The sequence below is a fragment of the Indicator indicator genome, chromosome 1, assembly GCF_027791375.1.
Source record: "Indicator indicator isolate 239-I01 chromosome 1, UM_Iind_1.1, whole genome shotgun sequence".
Lineage (NCBI taxonomy): Eukaryota > Metazoa > Chordata > Aves > Piciformes > Indicatoridae > Indicator > Indicator indicator.
The window spans coordinates 21,431,660-21,449,950 of NC_072010.1; the positions used below are offsets into that span (position 1 = coordinate 21,431,660).

At 43.9% G+C, this 18,291-nt stretch overlaps 1 protein-coding gene across 3 annotated transcripts in view; it reads left to right on the forward strand.

Moving 5' to 3' along the window:
* Positions 1–4,787: 4,787 nt before the first annotated feature.
* Positions 4,788–18,291, forward strand: part of NUP58 (nucleoporin 58) — a 37,982-nt gene continuing 24,478 nt past the window's right edge. For 2 of the 3 annotated variants that reach the window (XM_054384617.1, XM_054384634.1), the window contains exons 1-6: positions 4,788–4,903; positions 9,285–9,424; positions 10,225–10,260; positions 13,820–13,972; positions 14,947–15,081; positions 15,637–15,747. In XM_054384617.1, coding sequence (XP_054240592.1) covers positions 4,788–4,903; positions 9,285–9,424; positions 10,225–10,260; positions 13,820–13,972; positions 14,947–15,081; positions 15,637–15,747 — 691 coding nt within the window. The remainder of the gene's footprint in view (positions 4,904–9,284; positions 9,425–10,224; positions 10,261–13,819; positions 13,973–14,946; positions 15,082–15,636; positions 15,748–18,291) is intronic. The other variant, XM_054384626.1, reaches the window with a different exon arrangement.

Consider the following 18,291-nt stretch of genomic DNA (forward strand, 5'->3'; position numbering starts at 1 on the left):
GTGCTGCCGGGCTGGAGCGGCCGTCACCTGGAAACGCTTCCGGGGAGGGCGGGGCGGCCCCGCCGCTGGGGCGGGGCACCACTGACGCTACCTCCCTGCAGTGCCTCCTTGCGGCAGGTGGAGGACACTGCGTCTCCGCCGCTCTGCAACAGCGCGCATGCGCGGTGGGGAACGCAGAGAGGCGCTCCGGGTGGCACAGGCAGGCCACCGGGTAGCTGGCTGGGGATGGGTGTCGGCCGGCGCGGTGTGGAGGGGTCCACACTGCGTCCCGCAGTACCCCAGGGATTCCCTGTGGGATTCAGGGAGGAGGTAGGGACTGTGATTGCTGTACAGGGAGCCACGGTGCTAGTGCTGGCCATGAAACCTCACCTGGTAGCCAGCCCTGAGGAGGGAGTGGTCTTGGGCCCATGGTGACAGTAGATGTGTGGAAAACACGCCCCTTTGCCTGGTTACCCAGGCCTCTGCTCTTGGCATGGTGAATTGCAGTCTTTATCATGAACGGGGAAATGATGGGAAAGTTCTCTTGTTGTAGTATTACACAATCACCTAGGGATTGAGGAGGTAAGGAACCTCTGGAGTCTCGTCCAACTACGCTGCTTAAGGAGGGCCACGCAGAGCCAGTTGCCCAGGACAATGTCCATGAGTACCTCCAGGGTTGGACACTCCACCACCTCTTCAGGCATTATGTTTAGTGCTTGGTCACTCTTGTGAAAAAATTTCTCCTGATATTCAGGCAAAACCTCCTGTGTTTCAGTTTGTGCCCGTTGCCTTTGGTCCTGCCTCTCTGCATCACTAGGAAGGCTGGCTCCCATCTCTGCACCCTCTCTTCAGGTATTTATATATATTAATCATAGTTCCCTTAGCTTTCTCCAGGCTGAACAGGCTCAGCTCTCTTACCCTTTCCTTATAGGAGAGCTGCTGCAGTCAAGTATGCAAAGTTGTAGCATACAGTGCTGAGCAGAGGGGAAGGATCACCTCCCTTTACCTACTGGCAGTGCTGTGCCTAATCCAGCCTAGGATACCCTAGGTTTGCCTTCTATGCTGCAAGGACACATTGGTGACTCATGTTCAACTTTGTGCCCATCAGGACTCCCCAGGTCCTTTTCTGCCAAGCTCCTTCCCAGATGGATGCTGCCCAGCATATACTGGTGCCTGGGGTTGTTCCTCCCCAGGTGCAGGACTTTGCGCTTCTTATTGAACTACATAAGGGTTTTTTCAGACGATTTCTCCAGCCTATCAAGGTCCTTCTGGATCCCAGCATGAGTTCCTGGTGTATCAGCCACTCCTCTCAGCTTGGTGGCATCTGCTAACTTACTGCGGGGTACACTCTGCCCCATCATCCAGATGTTAATGAAGATGTTAAACAGAACTGGACTCAGTATTGACCCCTGGATCACTACTAGCTTCTGACTACCAGCTAGATTTTATGCCACTGATCACCTCCTTGTGGGCCCAGAGATTCAGCCAGGTTTCAATCTACCATACTGCTCATTCAGCGCGTATGTTGACAGCTTCTCTGTGAGGATGGAGACAGTGTCAAAGGCCTTGCTGAAGTAAGAACTGGTAACAGTTTGTTGAGGAGATTAGAATTTTAGGCTGTACAAGAATGAAATAACAAGCTGCACAGTGCAGTGACTCATCCGTATCATCTGCATGTGGGTGTCAGTGCAGAAAAATCTTGTATGTGCTGCACATTAGTTAAGAGATGAGATAAAACTCATCTTAAAGGTTACAGAATGGGCTATATAAGTCTTGCTCTTTACATGATTGTCTAAATTCAGTAGGACAGTTTTTAAACAAAATTAATCTGTTTTACCAACACATGGACTTCATGATCTTGAACTTAAAAGTTTTTAAGTAATGATATTCATTATAACAAGTTACTAAAATCATACTACAAAGGCATCACTGTTTCCTTGACAGGTCCCCTTTTCCTATTATGCCAATATAATTGTGTCACTTTGTGGCTTGTCAGATCAGAAGAACTTGTTGACAGATAACTATGGAAATCACTCTGTAAATGCTATTTAGCATTTCAGAGGTTTGAGGCTTTCATTTTTGTGAGATATTCAAAGATAGGCATGTGTATGTAATATATAAGTAAACGAGAACTAAACATCACACATTGCATCTAACTATATGACTGAAGCTCTTCCTTGTGTAAAGGACAGCAATCCAGTCACCAATAAATAATCTCAGAGATGTTTTCAATAAATAATATCTGTTGGCCATCCATAATCTTCAGCCATCAGTGTACAGAGCAGCAGAATATAAAGGGTTTTGTATTGTTTGGGATGCTTTGAGGTTGTATAGAGATGAAGTCAGGAAAGCCAAGGCATGGCTAGAGCTGAACCTGCCAAGGGATGCAAAGAATAACAAAAAGGGCTTCTACAGATACATTAACCAGCAAAGAAAAGTTGAAGAAAGCATACCCCCTTTGAGAAGCGAGAATGCAGAGCTAGTATCAATGGATGAGGAGAAGGCTGAGCTACAGTACAAGCTGGGGGATGATGAAATTTGGAACAGCCCTGCAGAAAAGGACTTGAGGGTACGGGTGGATGAGAAGCTGGACATGAGCCAACAATTCACACTTGCAGAATCTCATCCTGGGCTGCATCAAAAGAAACGTGGCCAGCAGATCAAGAGAGGTGATTCTGCCACTCTGCTCTGATGAGACCCCATTTTGAGTACTGTGTCCACCTATGGAACCCCCAACACAAGAGAGACATAGACCTGCTGGAGCAGGTCCTGAGGAGGGGCACAAAGATGATCAGAGGGCTGGAGCACCCCTCCAAGGAAGACAAGCTGAGAGAGTTAGGGTTGTTCAGTTTGGAGCGGGGTTCTGAGGAGACCTTATTGTGGCCTGCCAGTATCTGAAGGGGGCCTACAAGAAAACTGGTGAGGGACTTTTCAGGGTGTCAGGTAGTGATGGGATAAGGGGGAATGGATCCAAGCTAGAGGAGGGTAGATTTAGATTACATGTTAGGAAGAAGTTCTTCACCATAAAGGTGGTGAGACATTGGTGGTGGAAGCCCTTTCCCTGGAATTTTTTAAGGACAGGCTGGATGTGGCTCTGGGCAACCTGATCTAGTGGCAAATGTCCCTGCCCATGGCAGGGAGGTTGGAACTGGATGATCCTTGAGGTCCCTTCCAACCCTGACAATTCTGTGATTATGTGAATTGGTGCTGTGCAGCCTGGAGAAGAGAATGCTCTGGGGAGACCTTATAATATCAATATCTGAAGTAGACCTACAGGAAGGCTAGGGAAGGGCAAGGGGCAATGGTTTCTAACTGGAGTAGGGTAGATTTAGGTTGGACATAAGGAGGAAGTTCTTCACTATGAGGGTGGTAAAATACTAGAACAAGCTGCCCAGGGATGTTGTTGAGGCCCTGTCCCTGGCGACATTGAAGATCAGACCTGATGTGGCCCTGGGCAGCCAGATCTAGTTGGAGGTGTCTCTGCTCACTGCAGGCAGTTGGACAAGATGACCTTTGAGGGTCCCTTCCAACCTGATGTAATTGGTGAATCTGTAAACTCCAGAAGTAATCATGTCAAACCCTTCGTAGCAGTATGATTCATCTAGTCTATCAGGTAGATTTAAAAGTCTAGTAATGTCCTTTTCTGAGCAAGTATGGTGTATAGGATACTCTTAAGAAATTCCCCTGCATTTTGGTAAACTGGTTTTATACAGAAGACCTCTTGTGATCCAGCACCTAGACAAGGCATGAATGGAACTATTTATGCAGCTTCCTGCAGTGCCCTGTGTCGTATGTGCGTGAAGTACAGCCTGATAGGGAAACCATGAGCAGTAATTTGTGCAGTAAATGTGGGCAGTGATTAGTAATTCATTTTGTGACATTCAGGTGCTGTGGCTTGTACAATAGCATTAAAAAACGATGGGTCTGTGGAGAGGCAGATTAAGAACCACGTGCTGTTGTGCTGAACCTGGGTTCAGCCTAAAATTAAATGGGGTTTGGGGTTTTCATGGAATTTGATTTAGATTTTGAGCTGGTTTCCTGCTTCCTGGCCTGTCACCTGGAGGTAACCTTTGGGGTATCACAGCCTGCCCTTGTGTGCCTGTGGACAGCACGGCAACGACACAGGATTCAGGACCATCAGGGCAGGCACCACAAAGCCTTGAGAAAGGGCTGCCGGGTCAACACTCGACTAGGTGCTGTAATTCTAAGGAAGGATGACTCCTGCCACCTGCCTTGCCGAAGGATCTCCTTTATCGTTGCCTCTTTTGTGAGGGATGTGCCCAGCTCACGGCCAGCTCCGGCCTCGCCTGGGCGCCCGCAGGTAAGGCCTGCCAAAGGCGGCATCCGGAAAGCCACCGGGTGCTGTGTGCCCCACACGGCTGCACCCTCCCTGTGTCTTCAGCTGCAGTGCTTCCATCTTTCACACCGAGACTCTCGGGTGCGTGGGCCCCTCCAGAGCGAGACGTATTCAGCCGTTGGCACCAACTCCCTAGACCAAAATCGGCTGTACGGACGAGAAACCGCTGTCGCCTCGCACCGTCCTGCCTCTTTAAGGGCCGGCGGGCGGCGCGGCGGCGGTGCTGTCCCGTGGTGCATTGCGGTGGGCGCCAGTAGGGAGCGTGGCGGCGTCCGCGCGCTTGCTGCCGCCGTTCGGTTCGAAGTTGGCGCCGGGCGCGATGCGGCTCTGAGGAGGCCGCAACCATCGACCTCGAGGAAGCCGTAACGGCCGCCGCCCTCCCCGGTCCCCGTCTCCGAGGCCCACGGCTGCCTCTCAGTCCCGCTCTCCGGCTGTTTCTGCCGCTGCCGCCATGTCTGCGGGCTTCTCCTTCGGCGCGGGGACCCTGGGCTCCGCGGCTGCAGCCGCCGCTGGAGCGGGAGGAGGAGGCGGAGGCGGGGGCTTTTCCTTCGGAGCCGCCACGCCAAGGTAATGCTGCGTCCCTCACCCCCACTTGGGTCAGCCCTGCCCGCAGGCCTCCGCCTCCAGACTCCTGCGGCCTGGCCCGCTGCTGAGGCCGGTGTAGCTCTGGGGGCCTGGTCTGGGCCAGGGCGGCAGCGGCGGGACAGGCCCGGGCGGCACGCCGGCGTGTATGTGTGTGAGTGTTGGGTGAAGGAGTAAGCGTAGACCCCGAGCTGTGTGTCTCGGTGTTTCTCCTGCTGCCCCCGGAGGGCCCCGGGGCTCCGACACTCTTAGCCGAAAGAGCCTGTGGAGCGCAGATGAACCGGCTTCACCATATCTGCCCTGGGGCGCAGGGGCTGGGGGTGCCTCGTGCTCTTCCTGCCTCCGCTTCGCGGTCAGCCTCGTAAAATAGAGATAGGGATCAGTCTGTTTAGTAGATAATAACAAAGGGATATGCTCTTCCAATTTTGTTTTCTTTTGGTCTTGTCCGAGCAGCATCGTTCCACAAGTTACCTCTAATGTTCTCAACGCAGAATGTGAATCATAAGCCTATTTAAAGTTTCAGTAGTCAGCCTCAGCTTGTGTGTGTGACATGGAGCTTGTTAATGTCAAAGCCCAAGTGTTTAATATTCAAATGTGAATTTTTTTTTTCCAAGTTGGTTGTAGTAGATAAACTCTTTCTGATACAGATAACTTTGCATTTGATGTATAGTGTCTTGATGTAAAAGCAAAAATTTGCTGTGCTTTGATGTGCATGTGACATCCAGCAGGCTCTGTGCTAAAGACATTCATAGTATTTAGGTCTCAGAATAACGGATAAGTCTGTGTTCTTGCTGGGGTTTGTTTTCCCTCATTTTCATTTCTTTGCACACAACTGTACTAGAAGAGATTATATTTTCTGATTTGCTTTCTATAACGTCTCCATTGAAGAAGGTTAGGGCTGTACTATTGGAGCTTTGTATTGATTCCCCACCCCCACCCCCCCCCCGCCAAATCTGATCAGGCAGAATTTGCCACTGTAATGTAAAGTAAATGGGTAGGATGATCTACTCAAGGGAACTTCACCTGAAGTGGGTAGATGTAAAAATACTCATCTATTGTCAGGAATTAGCAGTGAGAGGGGAACAGAAAGACTGTCTCTGGGTTAAATGGTAATATTGGTTTTTAGAAGCTCATATGAGAGGGAATGAATTTTCTGAGTCTCTTCTAATACTCTCTTAATTTTGTGATCACGAGAGACTGACGTTCATGTGTTACCTGTACTTGGTGGGTTGTTTGGGTTTTATTTTACCCACATTGTGAACTTTGTATAGAGGTGGTAAAGAACTTAAGTTTCTTTTGCTTCATGCCCATTTAATGCAGATTCTCTGTCATTTAAAATGAACAAGTTTAATATTTTTTGTTTATTTGAAAACATTCTTCTTAATATACTGCATTGAAAGAAGGGAGACTCTAAAACTATTCACATTCCATGCTTGAGTGTTTTGGGGATTTTTTTTTCTGTTCTAGCTGGCTTTCTAGTATCTGAAGTTAGTTTAACACTTGCTAATTAATAGCAGTATGGTACAATGTATTTTTATTCATGTATTTATTGTTGCAAGACGAATGAGTCTTCAGGGCTGTTGGTCAAGGAGTATGTCAGAGAAAGATGCCTTTTTCTGCTGGGTGGTTATTGAAAGAATTTTGAGCATATCTATGGGCTGATTTGATTGAGAACGTTTCAGGCTCGGAGGAGCTGTTCTTCTGAGCTGGGTGTAAAACAGCATTGCCAAGTGATGGGGAAAAAAGGGTCTTTAATTTGTAGTCCAAGCATAAGTATTACTGTTCGTTGTGACCAGGTTATATTTGGGTAGCCCAGAACTAGTATGATGTATCACCTGACCTGATTCCTGCATTGCACCCATAGCTGTTTGGGTACTTACGCTGTTTCTTTTCTTTTAATTGATGTTCTCTATAGTGTGCCTTGGCCAGGTGCATTGCTTTGTTCTAGTTCTAAAATGAGAGTTAAAACTTGACTTCAGTGACCTGAGACCCCCTTCCTTCCATCTGCAGGAAGCATGTAGTCCTTGTATATGCTTTTTCCAGCTGGTGAGAACACTGCCGCTGCTTTATTTTTACATTTTGATTTCTTACTGTTCATAAAAAAAAAAAAAAAAAAAAAAAAACCAAACCCAACAAAATCCTGAAAAGCCCCAAACAACATACCTCATCATCTTATTTGGGGCTTTTGGCTTTTTGTCCTACAGTATGGAATTGTGTATTTTGTACTGTGGCTTTCTTCTACTGGAATGCTGAAACAAGAAAAGGATGAGAAACAGATTCTTGACTACTGAGAACAGTGTCATGTTGTATGTTTACAATACAGTGGCTTGGTATGTTGAAATTTTGGAGTAAGGAAGGCTGAAATTGCAGCCCAGAAAGCCAACCAGATCCTGGGCTGCATCAAGAGAAGTGTGGCCAGCAGGTCAAGTGTGGCTCAGCTCTGGTGAGACCCCACCTGGAGTACTGCGTTCAGTTCTGGAGCCCCTATTGCAAGAGGGATATGGACATGCTGGAACGTGTCCAGAGAAGGGCCACGAGGATGATCAGAGGGCTGGAGCACCTCTCCTATGAGGACAGACTGAAAGAGTTGGGGCTGTTCAGTCTGGAGAAGAGAAGGCTCCGAGGTGACCTTCTTGTGGCCTTCCAGTATCTGAAGGGGGCCTACAAGAAAGCTGGGGAGGGACTTTTTTAGGCTATCAGGTAGTGACAGGACTAGGGGGAATGGAATAAAGCTGGAAGTGGGGAGATTCAGGCTGGACGTGAGGAAGAAGTTCTTCAGCATGAGAGTGGTGAGAGCCTGGAATGGGTTTTTCAGGGAGGTGGTTGTGGCCCCATCCCTGGAGGTGTTTAAGGCCAGGCTGGATGAGGCTCTGGCCAGCCTGATCTGGTGTGAGGTGTCCCTGCCCATGGCAGGGGGGTTGGAACTAGATGATCCTTGTGGTCCCTTCCAACCCTGACTGATTTTATGATTCTATGAAATGTTTTGTCTCCTGTGGAGTTGGACAATTAGTGGGTCTGTGCCTTTCTAAACTTCTTGGCTACTCTGCTTCCTGAATTACTATTTTAAAAATAACTCACACCTAGTTTTTGAACTTGCAACCAACTTTTGCTGGACTTGCCATAACCAGTTGTTTTTGGTTGTTTTTTTTTTTTAAAGGATTTTAAGTATTTGCTTTTGTGTTTAATTTGTTATGCCTGCAAGCTGCCTTCATACAAAAGATTGCAGAGATAAGGGAGTAAAGAGAGAATACTGAAAGCCTGAAACATAAAATACTTCATGACAACTGTTTCCCTGAAGTCTAAATTGAATGTTATTTCAGTGCTGCTCTTTTAGTTATGCAAAGTATCATTTAAATTAGAGAAAACTTAGCTAGCTTCTAAAGGTTCACAAATGGGAGCAGGAAGTTACTACAAATAAATACTCGATCTTCTTGTCAACTTAACACAAAGTATTCTAAACTGTGAGCTCATCTGGCTGGTAATGCCTGTAGTTTCACTGGTTAGAGAGAATCACTATTGTTGTATTCCCTGTGTTTTGTACAATAACTGAATGTACTCACTGCTAAATGTAAAGTTTCTGTTTGCCATGAAGTTTCTAAAGTGTTGTTACCCAAAATGAATAAAAAAAGGCTTAATTTTCCTGGTAATGAATGACTTCTCATTTTTTTCTTCCTCTCCCATCCTTGTCATTTCTGAAAATAGCTCTGTAAGTTTATTTCTGTAACTTTCTGACAAGTATACAGCCAGAAAAGAAAATATGGTAGGTGGGGGTCATTTATGGTTTGCACCTGTGGGGAAAGATAGCATTTTAGTTAGAAAATTAATTCCTGCCTCAATGTGTTTTGGTGGTAAGGTAAGGCAGAGTTGTGCTGTTGGTAGTTGCATGACTCTATCGCTTTGGAATGAAATGAATTAACATGGAGATTTCTGGTTGGAGGTATCTTAACTGGTTTTTAAGTCTGCTTTGAAACGATGTTTGTGCAGGTTTGTTTTCATCTTTGTCCTATCTCTAGCATTTGTTCTCCCATTTTGGTAGTTCAGGGAGAATAATTAGGCAGAAGTAATGAGATGATCTGATGGAGAAAAGTTCAAATTTTGCACTGGTCTAGCAAGATGTGTCAGTTCAGCAAAGAGTTTAAGAAATGCTGGAGTCAGTGTCGGGATTGGTGTGAGTTATGGAGCTGCAGAAGAGGAATACAAGCTTGGTGGCAGTGAGCTTGGACTATCTTGTCCAGCTGCATTGTGGGTGATTTGGGAAAATGAATGATAGTATGGGAAAGAGACTGTTTTGATTTTCCAAAAGAATTATTGCTAACAGCGTGGTTTTGGTTTGTTGTGTTTTTGTTTTGTTTGTTTGTTTTAATAGCTCAACAGGAGGGCTTAACTTTGGAACTCTGGGCTCTTCCACGGCTACAGCAACAACATCAGCTCCTTCAGTGGGCTTTGGGAGTGGACTTTTTGGATCAAAATCAACCACTGGTTTCACACTAGGAAACACGAGTACAGGTAGAAACAAATCTTGAACTGCAAATGTTCTGAGTGGAAATTTTTTTTTCAGCCATCATGCAGACAAGCTTAATGAATTTTACTTTGGCTCCAGTATTGCTAGACAAAGTGGTCTCTTTCTTGTACACTTGCATGACTAGATAAGGGAAGTCCCTAAAACCAATCCACTGGAAATAGATTCAACAGTGGACTGAAAGCCTGTATCGCTCTGGCTGCATTGGGATAATTTTCTTCAGCTCTCAATGACTCTTTTGATCTTCTAATCAGATAATTTTTTAAAAATACGAAATGATGTAGCACTGTGTTCAGAATCTCTGAAAATAACCAGTGGGGCAGAAACTCTAAACCAAAACATAGGATTTTACAAAGACTTCAGACTCTCTAATCCTCTTCATTATACTGTAAGTCTGCTGTTTTCCATGCTAATGTTTGGCTGAAAAAAACCCCGCTTGATAGAGTTACTGGTTTCCATATTTTTGTTTACCTTAATGTGTTTGAACTTAAAATTAAACAGTTTGCTATACTGCTATGTTAACATCAGCTTGACTGTTAGATTCTTAAGAAGAAAAATCATATTTTGAACTAATTTATGCTTTGATGCATGCTGTTGGTGCTTACAAATACTACTTCTAAGTGAATAATGTTTTGGTTTCAACATAGGACAGTAAAAACTTGTGTAACAGTCTACATATTGTGTCATAATGTTCATTCATTTCAGTGATTTGTTTTGTTTTTTTACTACAGTAACTGCTCTTTGGTCTTCAACTACTGTTCTTACTCTGTTTTCATTCTTAAAACAGGAACAGCAACAACAATTGCTACAGGACTGGCACTAGGTAAGGAACTAGCCTGGATTTCAATATTAGGAAAACTTTTGTTATGGAAAGAGTGGTCAGGCATTGGAATAGGGTGCACAGGGAGGTGGTAGAGTCACCGTCCCTGGAGGTGTTCAAGAAATGTGTGGACATGGTGCTTTTTGGGATGTGGATTGTGGTAATGGTGGTGTTAGGTTGATGGCTGGACTTGATCTTGGAGGTCTTTTCCAACCAAAACAATTCTATAATTCTATTATACAGGCAAAAAAAATACTAATTAGTGCTTATATGTGAGCTTTTCCCCCATTACTAATTGCAGTCTGCTTTGAAACCCAGATGTTGAGGCTGCAAACCAGAGTAGAGCCCTGCAATTTTGAGTATCATAGTATATCAGAGGTTGGAAGGGACCTCAAAGAGATCATCAGGTCCAACCCCCCTGCCAGAGCAGGATCTCTTAGGGTAGTCTGCACAGGAATGCATCCAGGTGGATTTTGAAAGTCTCCAGAGAAGGAGACTCCACAACCCCCCTGGGCAGCCTGTTCCAGTGCTCTGTCACCCTCACTGTAAAGAAGTTTCTCCTCATGCTGAGGTGAAATCTTCTATGTTCTAGTTTGAATCCATTGTTCCTCGTCTTATCACTGTGAAACACCAAAAAGAGCCTGGCCCCCTTCACTTGACACCCACCCCTCAGACATTTATAGACATTGATCAGATTCCCTCTCAGTCTTCTCTTCTCCAGACTAAACAGCCCCAGGGATCTCAGTCTCTCTTCATAGGGGAGATGCTCAAGTCCCCTAATCATCCTCCTGGCTCTCCGTTGGATTCTCTCCAGCAGGTCTCTGTCTCTCTTGAACTGGGGAGCCCAAAACCAGACACAGTATTCCAGGTGTGGTCTCACCAGGGCAGAGTAGAGGGGGAGAAGACCTTCCCTAGACCTGCTGGACACACCTTTCTTGATACACCCCACGATCCCATTGGCTCTCTTGGCCACAAGAGCACATTGTTGTTCCATGGAGAACTTGCTGTCCACCAGCACTCCAAGGTCTTTCTCTGTGGAGCTGCTTTCCAGCAGGGCAGCCCCTGACCTGTACTGGTGCCTGTTGCTATTCCTCCCCAGATGCAGGACCCTGCACTTGTCCTTATTAAACTTCATGAGGTTTGCCTGCACCCAGCTCTCCAGCCTGTCCAGGTCACGTTGGATGGCAGCACAGCCTGACAGGGTGTCAGCCAACCCCCCCAGTTTTGTATCATCAGGAACTTGCTGAGGGTACTCTCAATGCCCTCATCCAGGTTGTTGGAAAAGATATTGAACAAAACTGGACCCAGTACCAACCCCTGGGGACACCACTTGCCACAGGCCTCCAAGTTGACTCTGTGCCGTTGATGACCCCCCTCTGAACTCTGTTGTGGAGCCAGTTTGCAATCCACCTCACTGAGCAGCCATCTATGCCACATCTCCTGAGCTTTTCTATGAGGATGTTATGGGAGACAGTATCAAAAGCTTTACTGAAGTCAAGATACATGACATCCACTGCTCTTCCCTCATCTAATCACTTGGTCATAACTTCATAGAAGGCTATCAGGTTAGTTAGACAAGATTTCCCCTTGGTAAATCCATGTTGGCTACTCCTGATAATCCTCTTCGTTTTGTTGTAATTAGAGATGACCTCCAGGATGAGGTGCTCCATCATCTTTCCAGGGATGGAGGTGAGGCTGACTGGTCTGTAGTTGCCTGGGTCCTCCTTCTTGCCTTTTTTGAAGACTGGAGTGACATTTGCTTTCTTCCAGTCCTCAGACACCTCTCCTGTTCTCCATGACTTGTCAAAGGTGATGGAGAGAGGTTCAGCAACCGTATCAGCCAGCTCTCTCAGCACTCGTGGATGCACCCCATCAGGGCCCATGGGATTTGTGTGTCTTCAGATGGTATAAGAGACCTCTAACCCAGTCCTGACTGACCAGCAGAATGTCCACATCTCTCCAGTTCTGCTCCCTTGCTTCTAGAGACTGAGGTTCCTGAGAGCTGGTCTTAGGAGTGAAGACTGAGGCAAAGAACGCATTCAGCAACTCTGCCATCTCTGCATCATCAGTTACTGTATCTCCCCCATACCATTCAGCAGTGGGCCCACCTTTTCCCTGTTCTGCATTTTATCATTGCTGTATTTGAACAAACTCTTCTTGTTCTCCTTCACCCCTCTGGTGAGATTCAGTTCCAGGAGGGCCTTGGCTTTCTTTGTTGCATCTCTACATTCTCTGGCTATGTCTCTATAATCCTCCCAATTGACCAGTTCTTTTTTCCACATATTGTAAGCCTCCTTTTTGTTTTTGAGTTTTACTAAGAGTCCCTTGCTTATCCATGCAGGTCTTCTGCTTGCCTTACTTGATTTTTTTTTTTTTTTTCCCCAAGGGAATACATTTCTCTTGAGCTTGGAGGAGGTAATGTTTGAACATCAACCAGCCCTCTTGGGCCCCCCTTCTTTGCAGAGCCCTGGTCCACTGGATATCTCTAAGTAGAGCCTTGAAGAAGGGAAAGTTGGCCCTTTTAAAGTCCAGGGTTGAAATTTTACTTATCACCCTGCTTCTTTGTCTATTGATGTTAAACTCTTAATATGTCATGGTCACTGCAACCAAGATTACCTTCAAACTTGACATCTATAACCAGTCCTGGCCATATTTCTCCTGATGAAACCCAGGATCTGGTCAGCCTTCTGGGCTGCAAGTATACACTGACAGCTCAAGTTGAGCTTCTTGTCCACCAGCACCCTCAAGTCCCTCTCCTCAGGGCTGCTCTCCAGCCAGTCACTGCCCAGTCTGTATTTGTGTTTGAGATTGCTTCGACCCAGATGGAGGACCCTGCACTTGGTCTTGTTGAACCTCATGAGGTTGGCTTGTGCCCACCTTTCCAGCCTGTCCATGTCCCTCTGGATGCCATCCCTTCCCTCCAGCACGTCTGCTGCACCACACAGCTTGGTGTCATCAGCAAACTTGCTGAGGGTGCACTCAATGCCACTGTCCATGGCACCGACAAAGATGTTGGACAAGACTGGTCCCAGGACTGATCCCTGAGGGACTCCGCTTGTCCCTGGCCTCCACTGGGACATGGAGCCATTGACAGCCACTCTTTGGGTGCAGCCATCAAGCCAGTTCTTTATCCATCTCGTGGTCCACCCATCAAACCCATGTGTCACCAGTTTGGAGACCAGGATGTGGTGTGGGACAGTGTCAAAGGCTCTGTATTTCGGGCAGTAATACGTGTAGTTCCATTTACGAATACTTAGTTCATTTAGTAGATGCTTCATTTAGTAGACTTTTTTTAGTTTCCTTTTTTTTTTTTTTATTACCTCTAGATAAAATTGCTAGTCAATGATTAAAGCCCATCAGATCACTATGAATTCTGGAGCAAAAATGCCTGTACAATTAATGTAAACATTTGACATTTGTCTGAAGGTACCATGGGGATATTTTTACTTGATGCCATGGTGCTCATGATGGTTAAATGGAAGTAGCTCAGAAGAGGTAACTCGAGCATTCATTCCCAAGCAGTGTGTTTTAAGAGTGATAATTGGTTTTGGGTTTCTTTTAGGCACACCTGCCACTACATCAGCAGCTACCACAGGCTTTAGTTTAGGCTTCAGCAAACCTGCAGGTTCAGCCACACCATTTGCTTTACCTGTCACTTCTACCTCAGCGGGTGGCCTGTCATTGTCATCTGCTCTTACATCGACTCCTGCAGCAGGTAGGAAAATGTTTAGAGTTTGGGGCTGGGTGGATGTTTGTTGTTAATAATAAAATTTTATGGTAAAACAGTTTTACACTCTGTATCTAGGATTTACATAATTTGGTGGTACTTCTAATAAGGTTCATTGAACTTCAGTAGTTATGTATTTGGCTACCATAATGAAGACAGATTTATGAGCTGTGTACTGTGTGATGTAGGCAGCATAGAATCTCAGTCATTGTAAGTTCAGCAAGAGCTGATTGGTCATGTAAAGTAATTTTTTTTTTTTGTTATTGTTAACCTCACAAGGTTGAAAGCTTCCTACATGGCAACTAAAAAATGTCTACCTTTTGTAGATGGCCTGAAATGGTTAACTAATGGTGGAAACAAGGATTTTCCAGTGTAGTTCTCATACTGGCACATACTTGCCATCATTTAACTTGGCTAAACTGCATGGCAATAATTAAGACTGGTGTTCATTTTTCTTAACTTTAGGGGTCTGCATTTGAGCTCAGCTATCTATGCCTTCTGTGCTCTGTCCTCCTATGGTTATAGTCTTTCTCTACTCAGCTCTTACCTATCCTAGCAACAACTATGATGCTTAATTCCAGAGGAAGGATCAGACTACCAAGGAAATGGTCTTGTTTCACCAGCCTTGTGTAAAATTGTGTTTAACATAAAATATTAAACTTTCAACATTTTAATATAAAAAGTAAACAGCACTTGTTAGATCCATTATTCACTAAAGTAATTTCTGTGCCAGGTTCTACATTATCTGGTGTTCTAGGGAACTCTGTTTTATGTAGTTGCAGGTAGATGTGAATTAATCATGATTATGGTGTTGTAGAACAAATTAATATGTAATTCCAAAGTCTATAGCTTTGTTTGGGAAATCTGCAGGAAATAAAAGTCAGACCTTTCAGCTATTTCAGATTGTCTGTGGATGTATTTGAATGCAGTATAGGCATGAATTGAGTTTATTTTCTTTGCAGGAACTACTGGCTTTTCATTAAATTTGGGTGGCACAACTGCTCCCACAACAACTGCCTCCACAGGCCTTTCCTTAGGAGGAACCTTAACAGGTTTAGGAGGTTCACTCTTCCAGAATACAAGCACAGCAACAGCAGGTGAAAGTTATTTTAATTTTTCTCTTCTTTGTGTTTCAAACCACTGAAATGTAATGTGTGATTGTATAAATTCATAATGCAAGATTCAGTTTATATAAAATCTTAACACTGTGAAAATGTACTTTTTAACTGTTACAATTAAGAACAGCGTTGCAGAGGGCAATGATACATAAGTATATCCTTTAACTGAAGAAGTTGAAAGCTTATTTTGGTGACTTTTGGTATGAATAAAATCTTTTAGTATTGTTTCATTGCTTCCTGCCTGCTTCTGCTCTAGAGGGAAAAATTATTGTGCTGCTGTTAACACTATAAACTCTGAATACTTACTATCAACACCTTAGGAAACAGAGTCAGCTGTCTAGTTAGCTACCTAGTGTGAAGAAATCACACAAGACGTGTGTAGTTGTACATTAACTGCTTTCTTCTCTATTTTGCCTGTTTTTAATCTAAATGTAGTAAATGGACACTGAAACCTCAAGCAAAATTGTATGTGCTTTTAGTTTAAGTTTTATTTATCAATGTTAAGTCTAGAAATTCTCTTTGGGTTTCTTGCAGGACTTGGGCAGAATGCTTTAAGTTTGACTCTGGGGACAACTGCAGCTCCTTCAACTACTGCCAATGAAGGTCTTGGTGGCATTGATTTTAGTAGTTCTTCAGACAAAAAGAGTGAGTTTGGTTTTAGTTATTTTTTTTTTTCCAAAATGAGAGAATTATTAGAACACTACAGCACAGACAATTTATCATTGTGTTAGTGTGGAATTGGAATTAAAGCTGAGTATTTTAACTTCCCCTCTTACAAAACGTTTCCGTTAATTTCATTCTTATATAGTGTGCTTGTATAGAAGAACATGATTTTGTCTGCAAATGCAATGTAATGTAAGTTTATTTAAGGTAAGTACAAACTACTGTATAAACCGTTTAGTCTTTCAGAAATGAAGACTCGTGAGGCATTTGCTTTCAAGCCAGGCAGATTTCTGAACTGCTGTGTTTCAAATGACCACTAGAGGGGGGAGCAGAGCTATAACAACGACCTCATTTGAAACCAAGAGTTCTCTTGTTCTAACAGACCTTAAATTTACTTTTTCTTTCGAAAGCCTGCACAATAAAAATGTCCTATTTGTAGCTATTATTTTTCAAAGCTCTATTTCTGGTGGTGCATAGTTGTATCTGATATATTCTACCAGTTTGTTAAAACTGGTGAAAAACACTTCTGTAGTAGCTTCAAAGTAGTTAAGTAAGGGAATATTGAACTTTAACATGTGGGCACTGCACCTGGGGAGGCTCAGGCTGGATGCTAGGAAATACTTCTTTACAGAGGGTTATCAAACATTGGAATGGTCTGCCTAGGGCAGTGGTAGAGTCACCATTCCTGGGTGTGTTTAAGCAGCATGTGGACATGGCACTAAGGGACATGAGTTGGTGTTGACCCTTCATTGCTAGGTTCAAGGTTGAACTGATTAATCTCAGGAGGTCTTTTCCAGCTGGATGTATTCTGTGTGATTCTATAATTTGTATTGCTTTTATACTTCTAGAATAAGTTTAACTAAAGCTGATTATAAAATGTGTATTTCTCTGGGGAGTCAATACTGTTAATTTAATCTCTTAGTGCTATTCAAGAGCCAGAATTTAAATTAGATGTACCAGTAGGTAAAAGAGAAGGATGTATAGAAACTCAAAATATTCTTACAGATTAACTCAAGTTGTGGTGACATAGTTCTTTGTACGTGTAGAAGAGATGGCATTTCATTTTGACTGTCCAAACTAGAGTGCTCTGGTGCATGATGATGATTGTTTTTGGAGTTTATTACTGAAACTGACTGACTGATGAGAAAGCTCTAATTCCTAGGTCCTAATTCCAACACTGTTAAATTAGGATATCACAACACTTCCATAATATACAAGTATCTTACAATGAGGATCAGAGCACCTGTGGTAGTTTTAGGCTATGCCTTTAAGATTTTCCCACAGATCTTGAACAGAAAGTAGTAAAATGTAAACAAATCACTGTTGGGTGTGAAAAGGAAAATAATGATAGTTCTAAACAGTCCTATTGGAGAAACAAGGGACTTAAACTAGTTGTACCAAAACAATCTCTCTTCTTACTTCCTTGGGCTGGGAGACACTAACTTTGTGCTTCTGCTGGCTTCTGTTTGACCTTGGCTGCATTGTTTTGGCTAAGTCTGATGTCTCTTTGCTCCTTTCTCTTGTCCCTTTTGTGTACAGAGGGACAGGGAGGGAGAAGCTATTAGCTTCCCCTGGTCTTTGGCCAGGGTGTCCTTGTGCTATTCATTAATTGCAAATACGTGTTAATATTGTAGATACTATGTATTTTGTACATATTCATTGCATTCCTTTGTAGATCATAGTTTTGCTTGTAAATACAGCTTTCATTTGCTTCCAACTGAGCTGGTCTGGCAAATTTCCTGTTGGGGGGAATTTTCACCCCACCACAGCACCGTATGCTCGAAATCTACATTAGTCCTGCATCTCTCAGCATTGTTTTGTCCAGCTCTTAGGGTAGAAATTTGAATTAGTACCTGAACTCTCCCTGTATGTGGCATAGTGGAACTGGGTGGGTTAGACTGTTGCTGTCATGATAAGCAAAGATCCCAATGTAGCTAAGCAGTGAGAAGTGTCAAAAGAGAATGGGTTTTGAATTTTCTTTTTTACTTCACATTTTAATTTAAGAACGTTTATCGTAACAGTGCTGATTTAAGCAGCTTAGACAAATATCTCTACTTGTGTGCTTCCACTCAGTTTTGTCATTACAATTGTTTGTACTACTCTATGATGAACTATGTTAAGGTTTGAGGGTGGTGGTTTTACGAATCTGAGGTTTTTGTTTCTTTTCCTTCCTGAAGAAAAGGAAGTAGGACATGTGGCTACTAAAGAAAAGTGTCCTAGGAATCTTGAGGACAGATGGGGACTGGCATCTGTTTTCCCTCTTCTGGAACTGGTTATAAAAGCTTTTTCTTCTGGAGACTGAATACTGTCTAGTATTTATTTAAAATGTTGCTACAAGAAAAAGATTTGCTTTTGTGTATTTTCCTCATGTACTACTAAAAAAAAAAATCTAGAAAATGGAAAAGTTGGAGCATTCATATGCCCAGAAAGTACCAAAATCTGGTTATCTGATTTCAAATCTGTATCTTTATGTTGTTCTGACTTAGAACATGAACAACAAAGTGGCTGGAGGAAAAAAAGCCAAGT